Here is a 15,135-nt window from a genome sequence, read left to right as displayed (position 1 = left end):
CCTGCTATAAAAAGAAATGCAGGTACATTGTGAAAATACATTACATGTATTGTGATGTGGTTCCTGCGATGCTTGGTTTGCACACTCCCTCACCACACGCTCAAGCTGCTGTTCCCAGTGAGGACAGACACCCAAATGAACACAAACGTGCTCACAGGCTGAAGGCTGCCAGAGAAGAAAAGCCTCGCAGCATCTTAATTTTCTTATGTACCTATATGTGAGTTTTTGTTTTTAGGTTTTTTTTAGTTTTTTTGCAGAAATATTGAACATTGTATCCAACTAACATATGTATATGTGTGCAACTACTGATGAGTATATTATCTGCATTCTATTATTTCTTCCATTTTTTTTTTTATTGCACTTGTCCTTGTTTGTCCAGTTAGCGATACATTTTTTAAGAGCAGCCAGATGCTTGTGCCAAATAATTCAGTGGTACTTTGCAAAACATTGATGCATGTCACAGGTATTCATTAATGTAACTGTCATTGAAACAAATAAATAACTCGGATGCCCAGTCTCCTTAAGACAGACGAGAACAAGTGAGTGCTGTCTACTGTTTTCTCATTCTACCTCCTCAAATACAGGCAAAGTGAAAAAGATGAGAAAATCCAACAGGGATAAAAATGGATTCGTCACATAATGCACTGCCTTTCTATCTCTGACTCACTCAGGCTGCTCATTTTATGCGATTGATTTTATCCAAAATTTACATACTTTGTATTGCTGATTTGGGGCCAAGACCTATTGTTTCATAGGTTTGCAAGGCACTCATGACTAAATGACTGAAATGTGCATGATTTGATAAGACAGTGCTGAAGGGAACATGGCAGTTTTATCAAAATACTAACTTAACAGGTCTCAGCGTGGTGGTACTTTGGCCAAACGTGGCCCAGAGGCCATGGCAATGAGCTGAAACCTCTGGGGTCTTCACTTTCTTTCACAGAGTTGAGGGTTAGATGTTGGTGTACCACAGATAATAAGCGATCAAACTTATGAAAAAAGGAACTCCCGAGTGATTTTTATCTTTTCCTCCCACATATGTTTTATAAAATCTGACAGCAGGGAGTAGTTCTAGGAATGTTTTATGTGATAAGGGAGAAGCCGTTGCTCTCCATCACTTCCGCTGCTCCCTCATCAGTTACAGCTCAGGAAATGAACTCAAGCAGATTGGCGCCTGTTGGCCCGCACCACACTGGTTTCTCATAACAGGATTGGTGTATAACCGGCAACTATTCACATTAATTGCTTAACCTGGTATCTTTCTCTGAAAAGCATTTAGCTGCTATGCAAGACTATATTCGGTGAACCAAGAAGGAAGAAAAAAAAAATCTACCCGACTGATCAAAGACTGTAACAGGACTCAAACTGTGAAAAAAGTAGATGTTAAAAAAAAGTAATTTAAGAGTATGCTCTATAAGCAAAAACTGTATCTAATATTTGCAAAGCCTTGGAGGTTTTATGCTCTGTGTCTACATTTGGAATAATGACTGACGTGTAATCTACAGCTTGTTGTTTTTGCCCTTTGTGAACAGGGCTGAACAATCACATTAAAGGTCAGAAGAATAACAAAGAACTGCTTTCTTTGGCTTTGCCAGACTCCACTGTTGGTTTTTGTCAGATTATTTATTTATTTTTTGCGTTTGTCTATTTTCATGGTGATTGATGTGTATCCTCAAACTTCCCCAGCTTGATGGAATCAATAAACTCATTTGCAGAAATCTGATAGAAATCTTCAATTGATAAACGGATAAAAGCTGGTAAGAGGTGTCAGGAAAACACATGTCATTCCTTGGGTCTGGAAATTGTGGATTTCCAACCATCCTGTAAGTCTATAATAACGTCTACATTCACTTACAGGAAGGTGGTTGACAACAATGGGTAACTGAGAGGTTTTTTTGTTTTTTCAGTTTATACATGTGGAATTACAGAGATGTGGAAAATATGAATTGATTTGAATGTGAATTATGTTTCTCTGACCTGCACTGTCTTGGGTATAATGCAGGACTTATCCAGGATTAAGGTTTCTAAATTTGACACTACTTTTCGGTGATCACATTTATATTCATGCTATATTCGGATATAATAACCTAATATTAAAATTTAATGCTACAGGTTCAAGGGAGGATAAGAAGTTGGATGCCATTTCAAGTCTTTCTGCCTGATAAAAAGGCTAACAGTCAATCTTAAATCTTGCAGAGTTTGAGGTTTCAGGCTCTAAATCATTGCTAAGCAGCTGTAAACCTCAAGGGTAAATTGACAGTTTACTTGTCTCTGCCTGCAGCTGGTGCTATATGTTAGGATGTTTGAGAGTTTGCCTGTCCAATGGCCTTGCACACATTCAAAAGACACTCATAAAAGAGAGCGAGCAAAAGCAATGAATTTTATAGTCACGAGAGAATCGCTCGCACTGAATCGTGTTTGTTTGCTTGTCTGTTTGTTTACCTGGCGAAGTTGAAGCCATCTCTCTAAAATTCTTGCCCCCGCTGCACTCAAGCTCACTGGGTCCCACTTGGATTGTTGGGCTTAAAACAAGAACTCTGTCTGACAGCCTCTGACATTTGTAACGGATAATAACATCATCTTGGAGTTTCAAGTGATGCATGGTCACCATACCCAGGAGAGAAACCGCTACATATTCAATTACTGCTTTGTAAATGATTTTACCTTATAGAAAAATACAACATAACAATTTATACCCTTAAATTAATGTCTCAGTCCGCCCAGTATTTAATAGAGGAGTCTCCAAAAGGAGATATGTTCATGAGAGATTTTATCTGACATGTAGATATAGTTTATTGCATATTTTTAGTTATAAAAAATGTTTTTGCAACACCACCAAAATGTCATCTTTAATTTCATTTAAGCCAAAGATGTTATAATGTACAAAAATGTAAGAAAGCCCCTATTTTTGTTGGAAAATGTACTTGATTTATTAAAAAAAACAAAAAATGTTTATTGCATTACAAAGCTAGCAGATGTTAATTATCAGAGTTTAATGCAGGTTCTGCATGAATTTAAATTGTTATTTATTTGAAACATGGCTTATAAAAGACATGTCAGATTTACACTATTACAAAATACATTTTAATAGCATTATATATACGGCCTCTGTTAAACGCTTTTATTCTGAAGTCTGTTGTTTTACGAGCCTTGCTTCACTCATGCTCGGTATAGAAATGTGTGACACAGCACAGGAAAGCCAGCCAAAGGAGCAGACAGAGAATCCCGGCAGTGCACAAGACGACCATGATGCAATCAGGAAAAAATAGACTTTCCAAAATGTCTAATGTTTCTTGACTGAGCTTTACTGTCTGCAATAGTTCTCAAAACTGTGTCTAAAAAATATTGTTTACTGAACAGTGTCTGATGCATACACGGCAAATAATGCAAATCCTCATCCAATAAACCTCTGCGCAGTGCATCCACACATGCTGGGTGCAACCTGGCCTGTCAGCAAGCAAAATTTGCCCCCTTAATGATAGTGGTGACTTTTCCATCTTTGCCCTGTAGATCATCATCGATAGAGCTATTATGAAGTTTAATCATTTATCCATCAGCATACTAAACCCCAATAATAACCCAGAACATACATAGCTTAGCATTGTCAAGTTAAGAATTCATTGGAAATCAATAAAGATGAATAAAAATCTATCTTTTAAATGTTAATCTACAAGATTCGATAAATTTAGGAAAGTTTAAAAAATTTGTATTTATTAAGTGTTTTTATTTCTTTCGCTTAAAAAAGTTAAAAAAAAAAGGTAAGTATGTTCACTTTGGTCATCATCTAGTTTTCAGCTGGAAAGTAGAAGCCACAAAAAAAACCCCACAAAGCATTTCCAGTGGGGCTCGAAACCTTTAAAAAGGAAACATATTTCTGTCAGTGAAAGGGTTAAAATTGGTGCTTTTACACCTATGAGAAGAGGGTTACGTGATGGCCTGTCAAAACACATCAGTGTCATCCCGTATCAGCTTCCTGCCACGCTCTTCTTAGTGCGTCAACATAGAATACTTAGCAGTCATCACCACACCCAGAGCACCTCTCTTTTTGACTCGGTCTCTCACTGACACAGTGTTTGCCTCTCTCGCTCTCTCTGACTCAGAATGACAACTCTAAGGGACAACAAAGCTCGCTAGCTTGATGATTGATTCGATTTTCTTTGAGCCAATTATAATTAACGCCTGGCAGGATCAAATAAAGCACAGGACAAAAAGGAGATGTGTCAGGGTCCTGGGACTGGGCGACCCAGGATCCCTGAGCAGTCATGTATTATATTATTATTATTATTATTGCTGTGTATTTTGGTGTTGCTCCCCCTTCCCTGTGCTTGTGTATATGTGTGTGTGGGTGGCTGAGCACTTGTTTATAGGCGGCGTCAGGCCTGGAGGGTGTGGCCCTGCAAGGGGACTGGCCACACCCGAAGCCACACACCTGCTGCTGATCAGGCCTCGTCGGGGGAGCTACTTAAGAGAGTCTTGGAGCTCCCACCGACGCGGGATCATTCCTTGAGACTCCACGTTAGTCGTCCCATTGAATTGAGTTAATGTGTGTAAGTGTATGCCCGCGGTTATTTGTGTCCTGACGGCTGCGTCTATTGTTTCCCGCAGGAGGAGCGTGGAAGGCACGAAGAGCAGCGAGCACCGGGGGGTGCTGACACGGGAGCGGAGAGCATAGAGACACGAACTATTCACGCAGAGACACGACACGGGAGCCTGGGAGAACACGGGGATTTATTGTTGTTTTTGTTCCACTCTGTAAATAAACACACTGTTTATACATAGAGCACCGCGCCTGGGTCCTCCTTTCCCCACATCCCCACGGTCTGGAGGGCAGACAAGATGAATAACCTTAGCCTTGAGGTTAGGGGTTAAAACATTTTCATACTTCCTTGTTTCAGATTAGAGTGATTTCTACGTCAAACATCTACAGAAAACCAGAAAAAATCCTGTCTAAACAAAACTCTGTCAAAGATTTTTCATTCGTGTGCAATTTGAATTACAGCAACAGCAAATTTGTGAATTTATTTAGCGTTCCAGATCCACGAGGCATATTTAAAGTCGTTTATTTTCCCAACAACTGTCTGTGAAAATTCATTAAAGGCATATTTATCACTTCTGTTTCCAACATGCGGCTGTTTTTACAAGCAACATTCTATAAAATGCATAACTATGCACATAAACAAGGCTGCACAGATGTTTCAACAGAACATCTGTATTGACCAATATCACCTTCTTGACTGCCATCAGCTTATCCATAAATAATATCACAATCCCCGATGGCAGAGGCCAGTGTTTTGTTTTTGTTTTTACATGTGGGATCTAATTTCTTAGATCTGTATTAAACTTGTTAACTCGTTAGCAGTAAAATGGTTCACTTATTTATTTATTTTTACAGATTTCTTCGGTTGCTGGCAGAGAAGGGAGGGATGAATGGCAACAAAAATGAATAAGCAATAAGCAGAAAATGGCCAATTGGCTAAATTGATATTTTCAAGCTTATATCTCCCCAGGATTTCACAATCTCTGCATCCTAAATAACAAACCTTTGTTCCTTTGTGTGCTGTAAGATGTCAATAGGCAGCCCAGTTGTTATCAGAAGAACTAAGAAAATATCTTGAGGCGATACAGCTTCATCTTACTATGCATCAACCTCTCTTTGGAATAAACTTTGAGTTGCAAATCTCTTGCAGTCTTTACAGCTACAGTCTAAACTTATTTATTCTCAGTTCCCATATCATTTTTGTCTTGTTTATAATAAAACTTTGTCCAGTTATTGTATTGCACAAAATTGCTTAGCTGGAATTTTTTTTAAAGTGAATTAAATGTGATCTGATTACTGTATTAAATGCCATTGTCGTGCCAAGTGTATGTATAAACTAAAGCTTACATTTTAGATCACCTATATGAAAAACAGAGGCTGCAAAATAGTGCAAAAGTTCATTACAGACATTCAAATCTTTCTTTTTTTCAGTATATGGCCGCCTTTATTTATGGTGGGACAGATTTCCTGGGTCAGGTTGTGTTGTTCTATCATTCTCTGTGAGTTACCCCATTAGATGTTTAAGTAGGGCAACATACTAGGCCAGGTCACAGATTTGCTTTCTTAATTCTTTACAACCTTTAGCACAAAGCCAGTTTAGCTCACTGGATTGAGCAAGCAATCCATAAGGGTAATGCAGAGGCTGGGTTTGAATCTCCCCCAAGGGCATTTAATGTGTGCCTTCCCCTGGTCTCTCTCTCAGCTCTCCTGTCTTGGCTCTGCTATCCTATTTCAATAAAGGCTAAAAGCCCCCAAAAATATATTAAAAAAGAGAACTTTAGTATGATGTTGGCAGTGTGCTTGGATCATTATCATGCTGGAATATTCCTTTTCTGCCAGTCTTCTGGAGACTGGGAGTCATCATGTCAGCTAGTATTTTGCTATATCCACAAGCATTCATGGCACCATCTATCAATGCCATCTCCCCAACACCTTTTATACTTGTGCAGCCCCATATCATCACACTCCCACCTCTGCATGTCACTGTCAGAGCTATGTGATGTGGCTCGTCTGGTCCTCAGACAAGCCACACACACACACACACACACACACACACACACACACACACACACACACACACACGGTACGACAGCACAGCACAACCATTTTGTATTTAAAATGCTTGTGTGGGCTAAGGCCAGTGGATGAATTTTAGCAGCCACTGCTTACACAAGCTTATGAGCTTATAAGTTAAAGGGAACACTTACCACTGGTATATCCTTCGATTTAAAACTATTCTTGGTCTGCTCCCATTTTACTTACTGACACGCACTTGCGCTGAATTCAGAAAAAGGGTATTCAAATTCCTTCCTTGCTGCAAATTCAACTGAAACTTTCATTTCATTCATTTCATTTCATTTATTTATTCATTTTCAGGCACAACAAATACCTATATTGAACATAAAATACACAAAACAAAAAACAAAACTTGCCTGAAAAAGGAGTGGGACGAAGAAAACTTATTAAATCCCACCCCTATACTCACTCATCAACAAAAAAAAACAATAAACTTCCCGCAGCTACGCCCATCATTGCATACAGACCCATCAACAGCCCCGGGCAGATACAAGCATCTAAGCGGCAGCTCGCAACCAACAATTAGAGCCTTCATAACTGAATACAGAATATATAAATTATAAATTGCATTACCACAGGTAACAGGCAGTAATAACTACAAGTAACAGACACACATACATATACATACATATATATCTACACACACAAGTACATATATGTACATACATACGCACACTTTATTTTTTATTTTTTATTTTGGAATCCATACCAGCAATGGTAAGAGGACAGACATTACAGAGCACACTAAAACCCATCATTGAGTATACTGTGACCAGACCAACTGTTTGTAGAGAAATTTAAATCTATGAATATTTTTGCATTGTTTCAATTGTAAACTCAGACTGTTCCAGATTTTCACACCACATACAGACACACAAAAGCCTTTACGGGTTGTTCGAGTTCTGGGTAATTTGAATTCTCCAAAGCCTCTCACATTATAAACCTTTTCTCGAATTTCAAATCTAGTTTGTAAATTTGCCGGTAAAAGTTTAGTAAAAGCTTTATACAAAATTATGGATGTATTGTAATTAACCAGATCCTGGAATTTAAGTAACTTTGCCTGAAGAAAGAATTTGTGAGTATGATTTAGATAACCAGCCTTGTGAATAATACGCAGTGCTCGTTTCTGTACTGTGACTAATGGATTAGTTGTATTTTTATATGTATTTCCCCACACTTCCACACAATATGTAAGATATGGAAGAACCAGGGTACAGTACAGAGTACGAAGTGCATCTTTATCAAGGAATTGTTTCACTTTGTTCAAAACTGCGAGGCTTCTAGAAATTTTGGTTTTTATGTGTCTGACGTGGGGTTTCCATGAAATTTTGTTATCAATTATAACTCCCAAAAATTTGTTTTCACTTATATTATATTTTAAATTACCAAAAAACATTGCTTTAGTTTTATTTATATTTAATGATAATTTATTTATGTCCATCCATTTTTTTATTAATTTTAGCTCCCTGTTTACAGTCATTACAAGATCAGTATAATCATCGCTACTGAAAAATATGTTGGTGTCATCTGCGAACAGTATGAGTTTAAGTACTTGAGAAACATCAAAAATATCATTTATGTATACATTGAAAAGTTTTGGTCCCAACACTGACCCTTGGGGAACACCACATGTAATACCAAGTTTCTCTGAATGGTAATGCCCTATGCTAACATATTGTTCCCGACCTGTTAGGTAACTTTTTAACCAGTTACCAGCTTTCCCTCGAATACCATATCTTTCCAATTTATCCAATAATATTGAGTGATTGATTGTGTCGAAGGCCTTTTTGAGGTCAACAAAAATACCAACTGCATATTTATTTTTATCCAGTGTATCAGTAATTTCTTCTACTGCCTCAATTATCGCCATTGAAGTGGTTCTTTGCGTTCTGAAACCATACTGACCAACATTTATTATTTGATGTTTTTCAAGGAATTTTTCTAATCTTGAATTAAAAAGTTTTTCTAGAACTTTTGAGAATTGAGGCAGTAGAGAAATAGGCCTATAATTGGTAAAACTGTGTTTGTCATTACTTTTATATAGTGGTATTACTTTCGCAATTTTCATTTTTTTTGGAAAACAACCGGACTGAAATGATAAATTACAGATATATGTTAAGGGACTAGCAATATTCAGAATAACCTGTTTAACTACAGACATATTTATGTCATGATAATCCATTGAAGACTTACTTTTACATTTTAATGTGATATTTATTACTTCTTGCTCATTTGTAGCTGAGAGGAACAGTGAAAAGGGATTTGATTTTATATTACTGATATTTTCATTTTTATGACACGGGATGTCCGCTGCTAGTTCAGGGCCAACATTTATGAAGAATTTATTGAACCCATCGACAATATTACTCATGTTGTGATTTTCACCATTTGCATCAGTAAAATATTCAGGATATGATGTTCCAGAAGATCCTTGTTTAATTAAGTTGTTTAACACATCCCAAGTTCCTTTTATATTGTTTTTATTTTCATATAATCTTCTTCTATAATAAAGTTGTTTGCTCGTTCTTATAATATCAGTCAATTTATTTCTATATGCTTTATATCTTTGTTCCACTTCTTTTGTTTTTACTTTGATAAACTGTTTATACAGATTGTTTTTCTTTTTGCAAGCATTAATAATTCCTTTTGTGAGCCAAGGACTTTTTATCTTTTTTTTCTTTGTCATGTGTTCGTTTACAGGACAATGTTTATTGTACCACATAGTAAAAATATCTAGAAAATTATCATTATCATCTGACTCTTCATACACCGAACTCCAATCTTGTTGTGCTAAATCGAAATTGAAGGCATGAATTGCTTCTTCATTTATTGTTCGCTTTGCTATCATGATCTTGGTATCTATTTTTTTAAAATCACAGTCACACAAAGTAAAAACTGGTAAGTGGTCAGTTATATCACAGACAAGCAGACCACAATTAATTTGGAAATCCATGACATTAGTAAAAATGTTGTCAATAATAGTGGCGCTATGTGAAGTTATTCTGCTTGGCTTTGTTATTGTTGGATATAGTGATAAGCTGTACATTGTGTCAGTAAAGTCATCAATGGCTTTTAACCTTGTTGGATTTAGCAAATCAATGTTAAAATCACCACAGATAAATAGTAATTTTTGGTTCACCGAAGCAAACGTTTTTTCTATCCATTCATTAAAAGTGTCAATACTTGAACTGGGTGTCCGATATATACAACTTATTATAACATTTCTCTGTTTTTCATTCATAATCTCAATAGTCAAACATTCCAAAATTCCATCAATAGCCATAGACATAGTTGTTACAACATTATATTTTATAGAGTTATGAACATATATAGCAACCCCGCCGCCCGCCTTATTTAATCTATTCATGTATTTTAAATCATATCCATTCAAACAAAAATCTATTCCTTTATCGACATTGAACCAAGTTTCAGTGATGGCTATAACACTAAAGGGGCGAGAAAATTGTTGCAAATAGTCCTTAATGAAATCAAAATTAGAGTACATACTTCTGCTGTTAAAGTGAATTAATGAGAGCTTCCCGTCTAGGTTAATTTCTTTTTCATATTGTTCCTGAGTGAAATAATTACAATTTTTAACAAAAGAAGAGAGAAAGTTACTTTCAGAATCTATTTCTGGATCTATTATATTATGCTCCTTATATTCACAATCTAGATCAATTACTTTCTGTTGAAGAACTAATTTCAACGTGTCCATGTCATTTCCTGGTGTAATTGATACATTGGTGTCAGTTATACTTGTCCAGATCCTCCATGTTCCTCACTATCAGTACTTTTGCCTCTTCTGGTGTCCCGTTTAGCTTAATGAAAATCTTACAGTTTGTTACCCATGTATGTTGTATTTTACCGTTCTTCTTCAGTTGCCTTGCCTTCCTCGCGATGTCTGCGTTTTTTCGTGTCAGATGCTCATTAATGAAAACGTCCGTGCCTTTCAGTTTGCGTCCTTGTTTCAGCAGTGCGACCTTGTTCTTCCGATTGACAAATCTCATAATGATGGCCGGCAGTCTGTCACTCCTCCTGGGCAGTGAGTGACATGCTTCTATGTGCTCCAGGTCCATCTCTATCCCCTTGCTTTGGAGGAAGGACGCCACCTGTTGCTCTACCGAGCGGGTCTCCTCGTCGCTGGGCTCCCCGACGTTCCCGGCCACCGCGCGCGCATACGAGCGCGGCTTGATTTTAATACTGCTGATGACCACGTCGTTCGTACGGGTGTACTGCTCCAGCTCATCCACCCGCCGCTCGAGATCCATGATCCGTCTGTCCTTCTCGGCATTTTGGAGGCGTAGCTGTTTTACCTCCTCCAGAAGCCCCAGAAGCAGCTCCTGCTGTGCCCTGACTGCGGCCACGTCTCCGCACAGCGCTCCGAGGGAGGTTTTAATGTCCTCAACCTCCTCTGGTGTTGGGCCTTTCTTGGGTGGCATACTGAAGCGAGAGCACGAGGCGGCCACCACGAGGGACCCGGAAGCGGAATTTCTGATGATGGCGCCTGGCTAGGCCTGCTGGCTGATGGTGGAGCCTGGCTGTGGCCTGCTGGCTGATGGTGGAGCCTGGCTGGGTCTGCTGGATGTGGCCTGCTGGCTGATGGTGGAGCCTGGCTGTGGCCTACTGGCTGATGGTGGAGCCTGGCTGTGGCCTGCTGGCTGATGGTGGAGCCTGGCTGTGGCCTACTGGCTGATGGTGGAGCCTGGCTGTGGCCTGCTGGCTGATGGTGGAGCCTGGCTGTGGCCTGCTGGCTGATGGTGGAGCCTGGCTGGGTCTGCTGGCTGTGGCCTGCTGGCTGATGGTGGAGCCTGGCTGGGTCTGCTGGCTGTGGCCTGCTGGCTGATGGTGGAGCCTGGCTGTGGCCTGCTGGCTGATGGTGGAGCCTGGCTGGGTCTGCTGGCTGTGGCCTGCTGGCTCAAGATAAATCTCTCCTGAGTGCTGAAGGTCCCGGATGTGCCGTTCACGCAGAGCTCCGGCGAGTTTGTATCTTGCCGTGACCAGCAGCTCTTTGGTTGACGGAGCTGGTGTCACTAAATGAATTTAAATGACTTGGATGTCATTATTTCAGGCTGCAAATGTTTTGCTTGAGTATTATTACCCCTGTGTTTCCCATTAGACAATGACTTTTATTGATGCTTTAGGCTTTACTGGTGATGTAGTTTTGGTTATATGTCATACACTGCTACAGCCTACTTAATTTGTGTATTTTTGGTTTGTGTGTGTGTGTGTGTGTAACTATTATACACAGCTACTGTTGACTGTACTCTTGCCTGTTTCTGGTTTAACAAAAAACTTTAAAAAGTAAAACTCCGACTGGGAAAAATGACCAGCACACTGAATTGTTTTAGTTTAAAATGCAGGTGCACTACTTTTCTGTTCATTTTTATAATTGCCCCTTCAAAACCTAAACATTTACTGGACCTCTCAGTATTTCTTTGCCCATTTTTGGGGAATTTTTCCCTTAGACAATATGCCTGGGTTTGTAACTGCAGCTGTGGACCTGTAAAGTCTACTAAAAGACTAAATGTGATATTATTCTACAGAAATAAAAAATGTTTTATTACTTGGTTAAGTTTCATGTCAATAAAACCTGACTTTGTACTAGCAGCCGAAATGAATAATGATAAAAGTATGTGCCATGATTTTACAGTTTTACTCTAATACTAAAGCCTGTTTCTTCTTTGCAGAAAGATAATGTGCTCTAGAAAATATATTACACACCTTAAAACTTGTGGAAACCCAACATCCAATGCTACTAACACAATCTTGTCTCACACTAATCACAGACACTTTTCTTTTAACACTTTGTCAACACCAAACATACTGTACACACCACCTGTCATGGTACGACTCTTAATATAAAAAAACGAAATGGTCATTTGATGAAATACCAACACTTCCCACCCTCATTTCTCCACGCAGGTCAACTCACCAGATGGTCGGCAGTTCAGATCCCTCGATTTCCAGATAATCTGACTTCTCCTCCATTTGAAATTCAGTAAACACTAGAGAAATAGTGTCTCCCGGATCTGCCAGGATGGTCCACTTGCACTCCCCGCTGCTGCCCAGGCCCCCAGCACTTCCGCTTCCGCCAGCGCTGGGGGACTCACCACTGGGGAAATCGAAGCTGGAGATGAGCCCGCTGGAGCCCCTCAGGGTGCCACCGCATGTGTCCTCCGCTGTCAGTCACCAAAGAGAAAAAAACGGTCGGGGAGGGGTAAGAGAAGAACAGACACATGGTCTCTGGGTTATTTTAGACCTGTTTCTCAAAGTTCAGCATGAGGGAAATGTGACTGCAGGCATAAAACATCTGTACCTGTCTTCTCAGATAAATACAAACCAGAGAAGGACTGATAGAAGTAGCAAGTGGAGCTGTGCAGGCCCTTTAAACTCATTATTGTTTTCACACATTCACAAATTGTCAAATCCACTATGCAGAGCTTATTTCAGCACAACTGTGGGACTGCCGATGACAGGAATCGCCAGATTAAAAGGTCGGCTGTGTTGTGTTTATGAGGGCAAGAATCATGAAACATTTAGTTGAGTGGCACCGAGGAGAATAATTTACAAATTCGATGGGTACTAATTTCGTCACGATGAGGGTGTAATATCCTAAATATCTCCTGCGCTTTCTCTGATAGTCATAAATTCATCACTGCTCCCTCTGAACCCCACTCATATGTCAAAAAAACAAAGAAACAGAAAAAGTGGTCATAAACAGAGTTTAGAACGCTGTTAAAAAAAAAGAAAAATCCAATGTGGGGTGCATGGCACATCAGCTGAATGTTAATGCTGTCTACCATAACAGTGGCTCGCTCTCTTTCACTCCGTGTCCCTTTCCCCCACAACTCTTTCTCATATCTCTCCATCTCTCACTTCATTCCCCTCCTCTGAGCCCTCTCACTTTTCGCTATTATTCACCACCCTCCCCTCTATCCCTCTATCCGTCTCTCCTCCCTAAAGAATTCTAATGATGGCAGGGCTTTCACAGTTTTCACATCATTTAAGACTAATATGTGACACTCAGCTGTGCCAGCTGAAACCTTTGATGGCTCAGTGCTCCACACTGGGCTGTCAGAACTGCCAGCCTTGGAACATTCCTGTATGCTGCATCACATGATTGGTCAAGGAACAAGGAAGCTGATGTATAAAAATTTGAAAGAAGATAAAGAGGGGGTGGGGGTGGGGGGGTGCAGACATGAGCACGAGCTGCTTGTTAGTTTGATCCATGTCCTTTTGACACATTAGCAGAGCTACTGCAATTGATCAAAGTCTTTATGAGACGGCCAGTAATTGGAAAATTGATATGTACATGTACGATTCATATCAAGGGCAGACTTTGTAGACTATCCCAATAGGTAAGCTTGGTTTAGGCTCATTTGCTGAATGCCAGCAGCCTTGTAATGCCAAAAAATTGTAAAGACATTTGTTTCTGGATTAAAGTCATCATACTCTCCATCATGCTAAAACTTACCCTGAGTGGCATATGGCGTATCTCTTAAAAGTATTTAAGATGACATTCCAAAGAGTGCCCCACAGACTTGTGGAGTAATTGCTATCGACTGAAATTAAAATGATATTAAAGTGCTTCTGAATCTGACCAGAGGAGCAATATCATATTTCAACCTTGATGATAGACAGGAGGGCTGCATAAAGTATCCCCATGACCATCAAAGAAAATAGAGCTAGGAGGAAGTGTCAGAAAAGCCTGTGATAATGAAAGGGAAGGGAAGAGGGTATAGGACATGTAATGGGAAAAAAAATAAGTGAGAAGGGAAACAAACAGGAGTATAGAGAAGAGTGAAAGAAACATTGGGTTTCTATAAGAAACAAAAACAGACAGGGGAGAGACAAGACAGACATGGAAGGGGAAAATGAAAATGTCAGAGGAAGATTCTGCCAGCAGGCCTCAACGCAAACATCTTCACATGTCAAACTGAGCCTCGTTAATAATAGGATCTTTAAGATCAAGACGTGTTTTCTACATGCTGATTTCTACCTTACTGTTAACCTGTCAAAGTCATTTATATACCAGCTCTCAATGACACAGCTGACAGTATCATAACACCAGTTTTTAGATTTTGAAAGACAAAGTTAATTTTGACTGCTGTAATTTCTGTCTCCCCCTACTGGCAGTGACAGCAATCACATAAACACTGTCAAGGTTTCCCTGATATTTCAGACCTAGTCTTTGCTCCCAAGTTGGCGCACTACTAGCTCCTCAGCAACATTTGTAGTCTGCTAACTCTCTGTCGCAATCATTGCTGATTAATTTAAAATGCATCAGTACTGGTGCACCAGCGTGGGAATATAGCCCCAGACAACAGAATCCGGTATAATGTAAAACACAAAGTGATTTACCTGAGGTTGATTGGCTTAATCAGTGTGAACTTGTTTGGCAAGAGCTTGAATAAAGGAGGTTCATTTATATGCTAAAGTTCTGCACTCCACTTTAAGGGATGAATTTATTCTCGTAACTTTACATGATGTTCACACCTTTAAATGGAATTCTAGCGTGGCGG

General features: G+C 39.4%; 2 protein-coding genes across 3 annotated transcripts in view; both read right to left on the bottom strand.

The window, feature by feature from the left end:
* LOC147318685 (CUB and sushi domain-containing protein 3-like) overlaps positions 1-15,135 on the bottom strand; it is a 255,640-nt gene that overhangs the window by 161,695 nt on the left and 78,810 nt on the right. For both annotated transcript variants that reach the window (XM_086310755.1, XM_086310756.1), the window contains exon 5: positions 12,546-12,792. In XM_086310755.1, the coding sequence (XP_086166881.1) occupies positions 12,546-12,792 (247 nt within the window). The remainder of the gene's footprint in view (positions 1-12,545; positions 12,793-15,135) is intronic.
* Positions 9,857-11,250, bottom strand: LOC147318686 (uncharacterized). Its single transcript, XM_086309895.1, has one exon. The coding sequence runs from the start codon at positions 11,050-11,052 to the stop codon at positions 10,360-10,362; it is 693 nt and encodes a 230-aa protein (XP_086166021.1). The 5' UTR covers positions 11,053-11,250; the 3' UTR covers positions 9,857-10,359.

This window comes from Aulonocara sp. 'chitande type north' Nkhata Bay, linkage group LG11 (genome assembly GCF_057382095.1).
Source record: "Aulonocara sp. 'chitande type north' Nkhata Bay isolate Kocher_YH1m ecotype deep benthic linkage group LG11, A_spYH_male_GT1.1, whole genome shotgun sequence".
Lineage (NCBI taxonomy): Eukaryota > Metazoa > Chordata > Actinopteri > Cichliformes > Cichlidae > Aulonocara > Aulonocara sp. 'chitande type north' Nkhata Bay.
The sequence above is the reverse complement of the archived record's forward strand: the minus strand, read 5'-3'. Positions and strand labels throughout refer to the sequence as shown.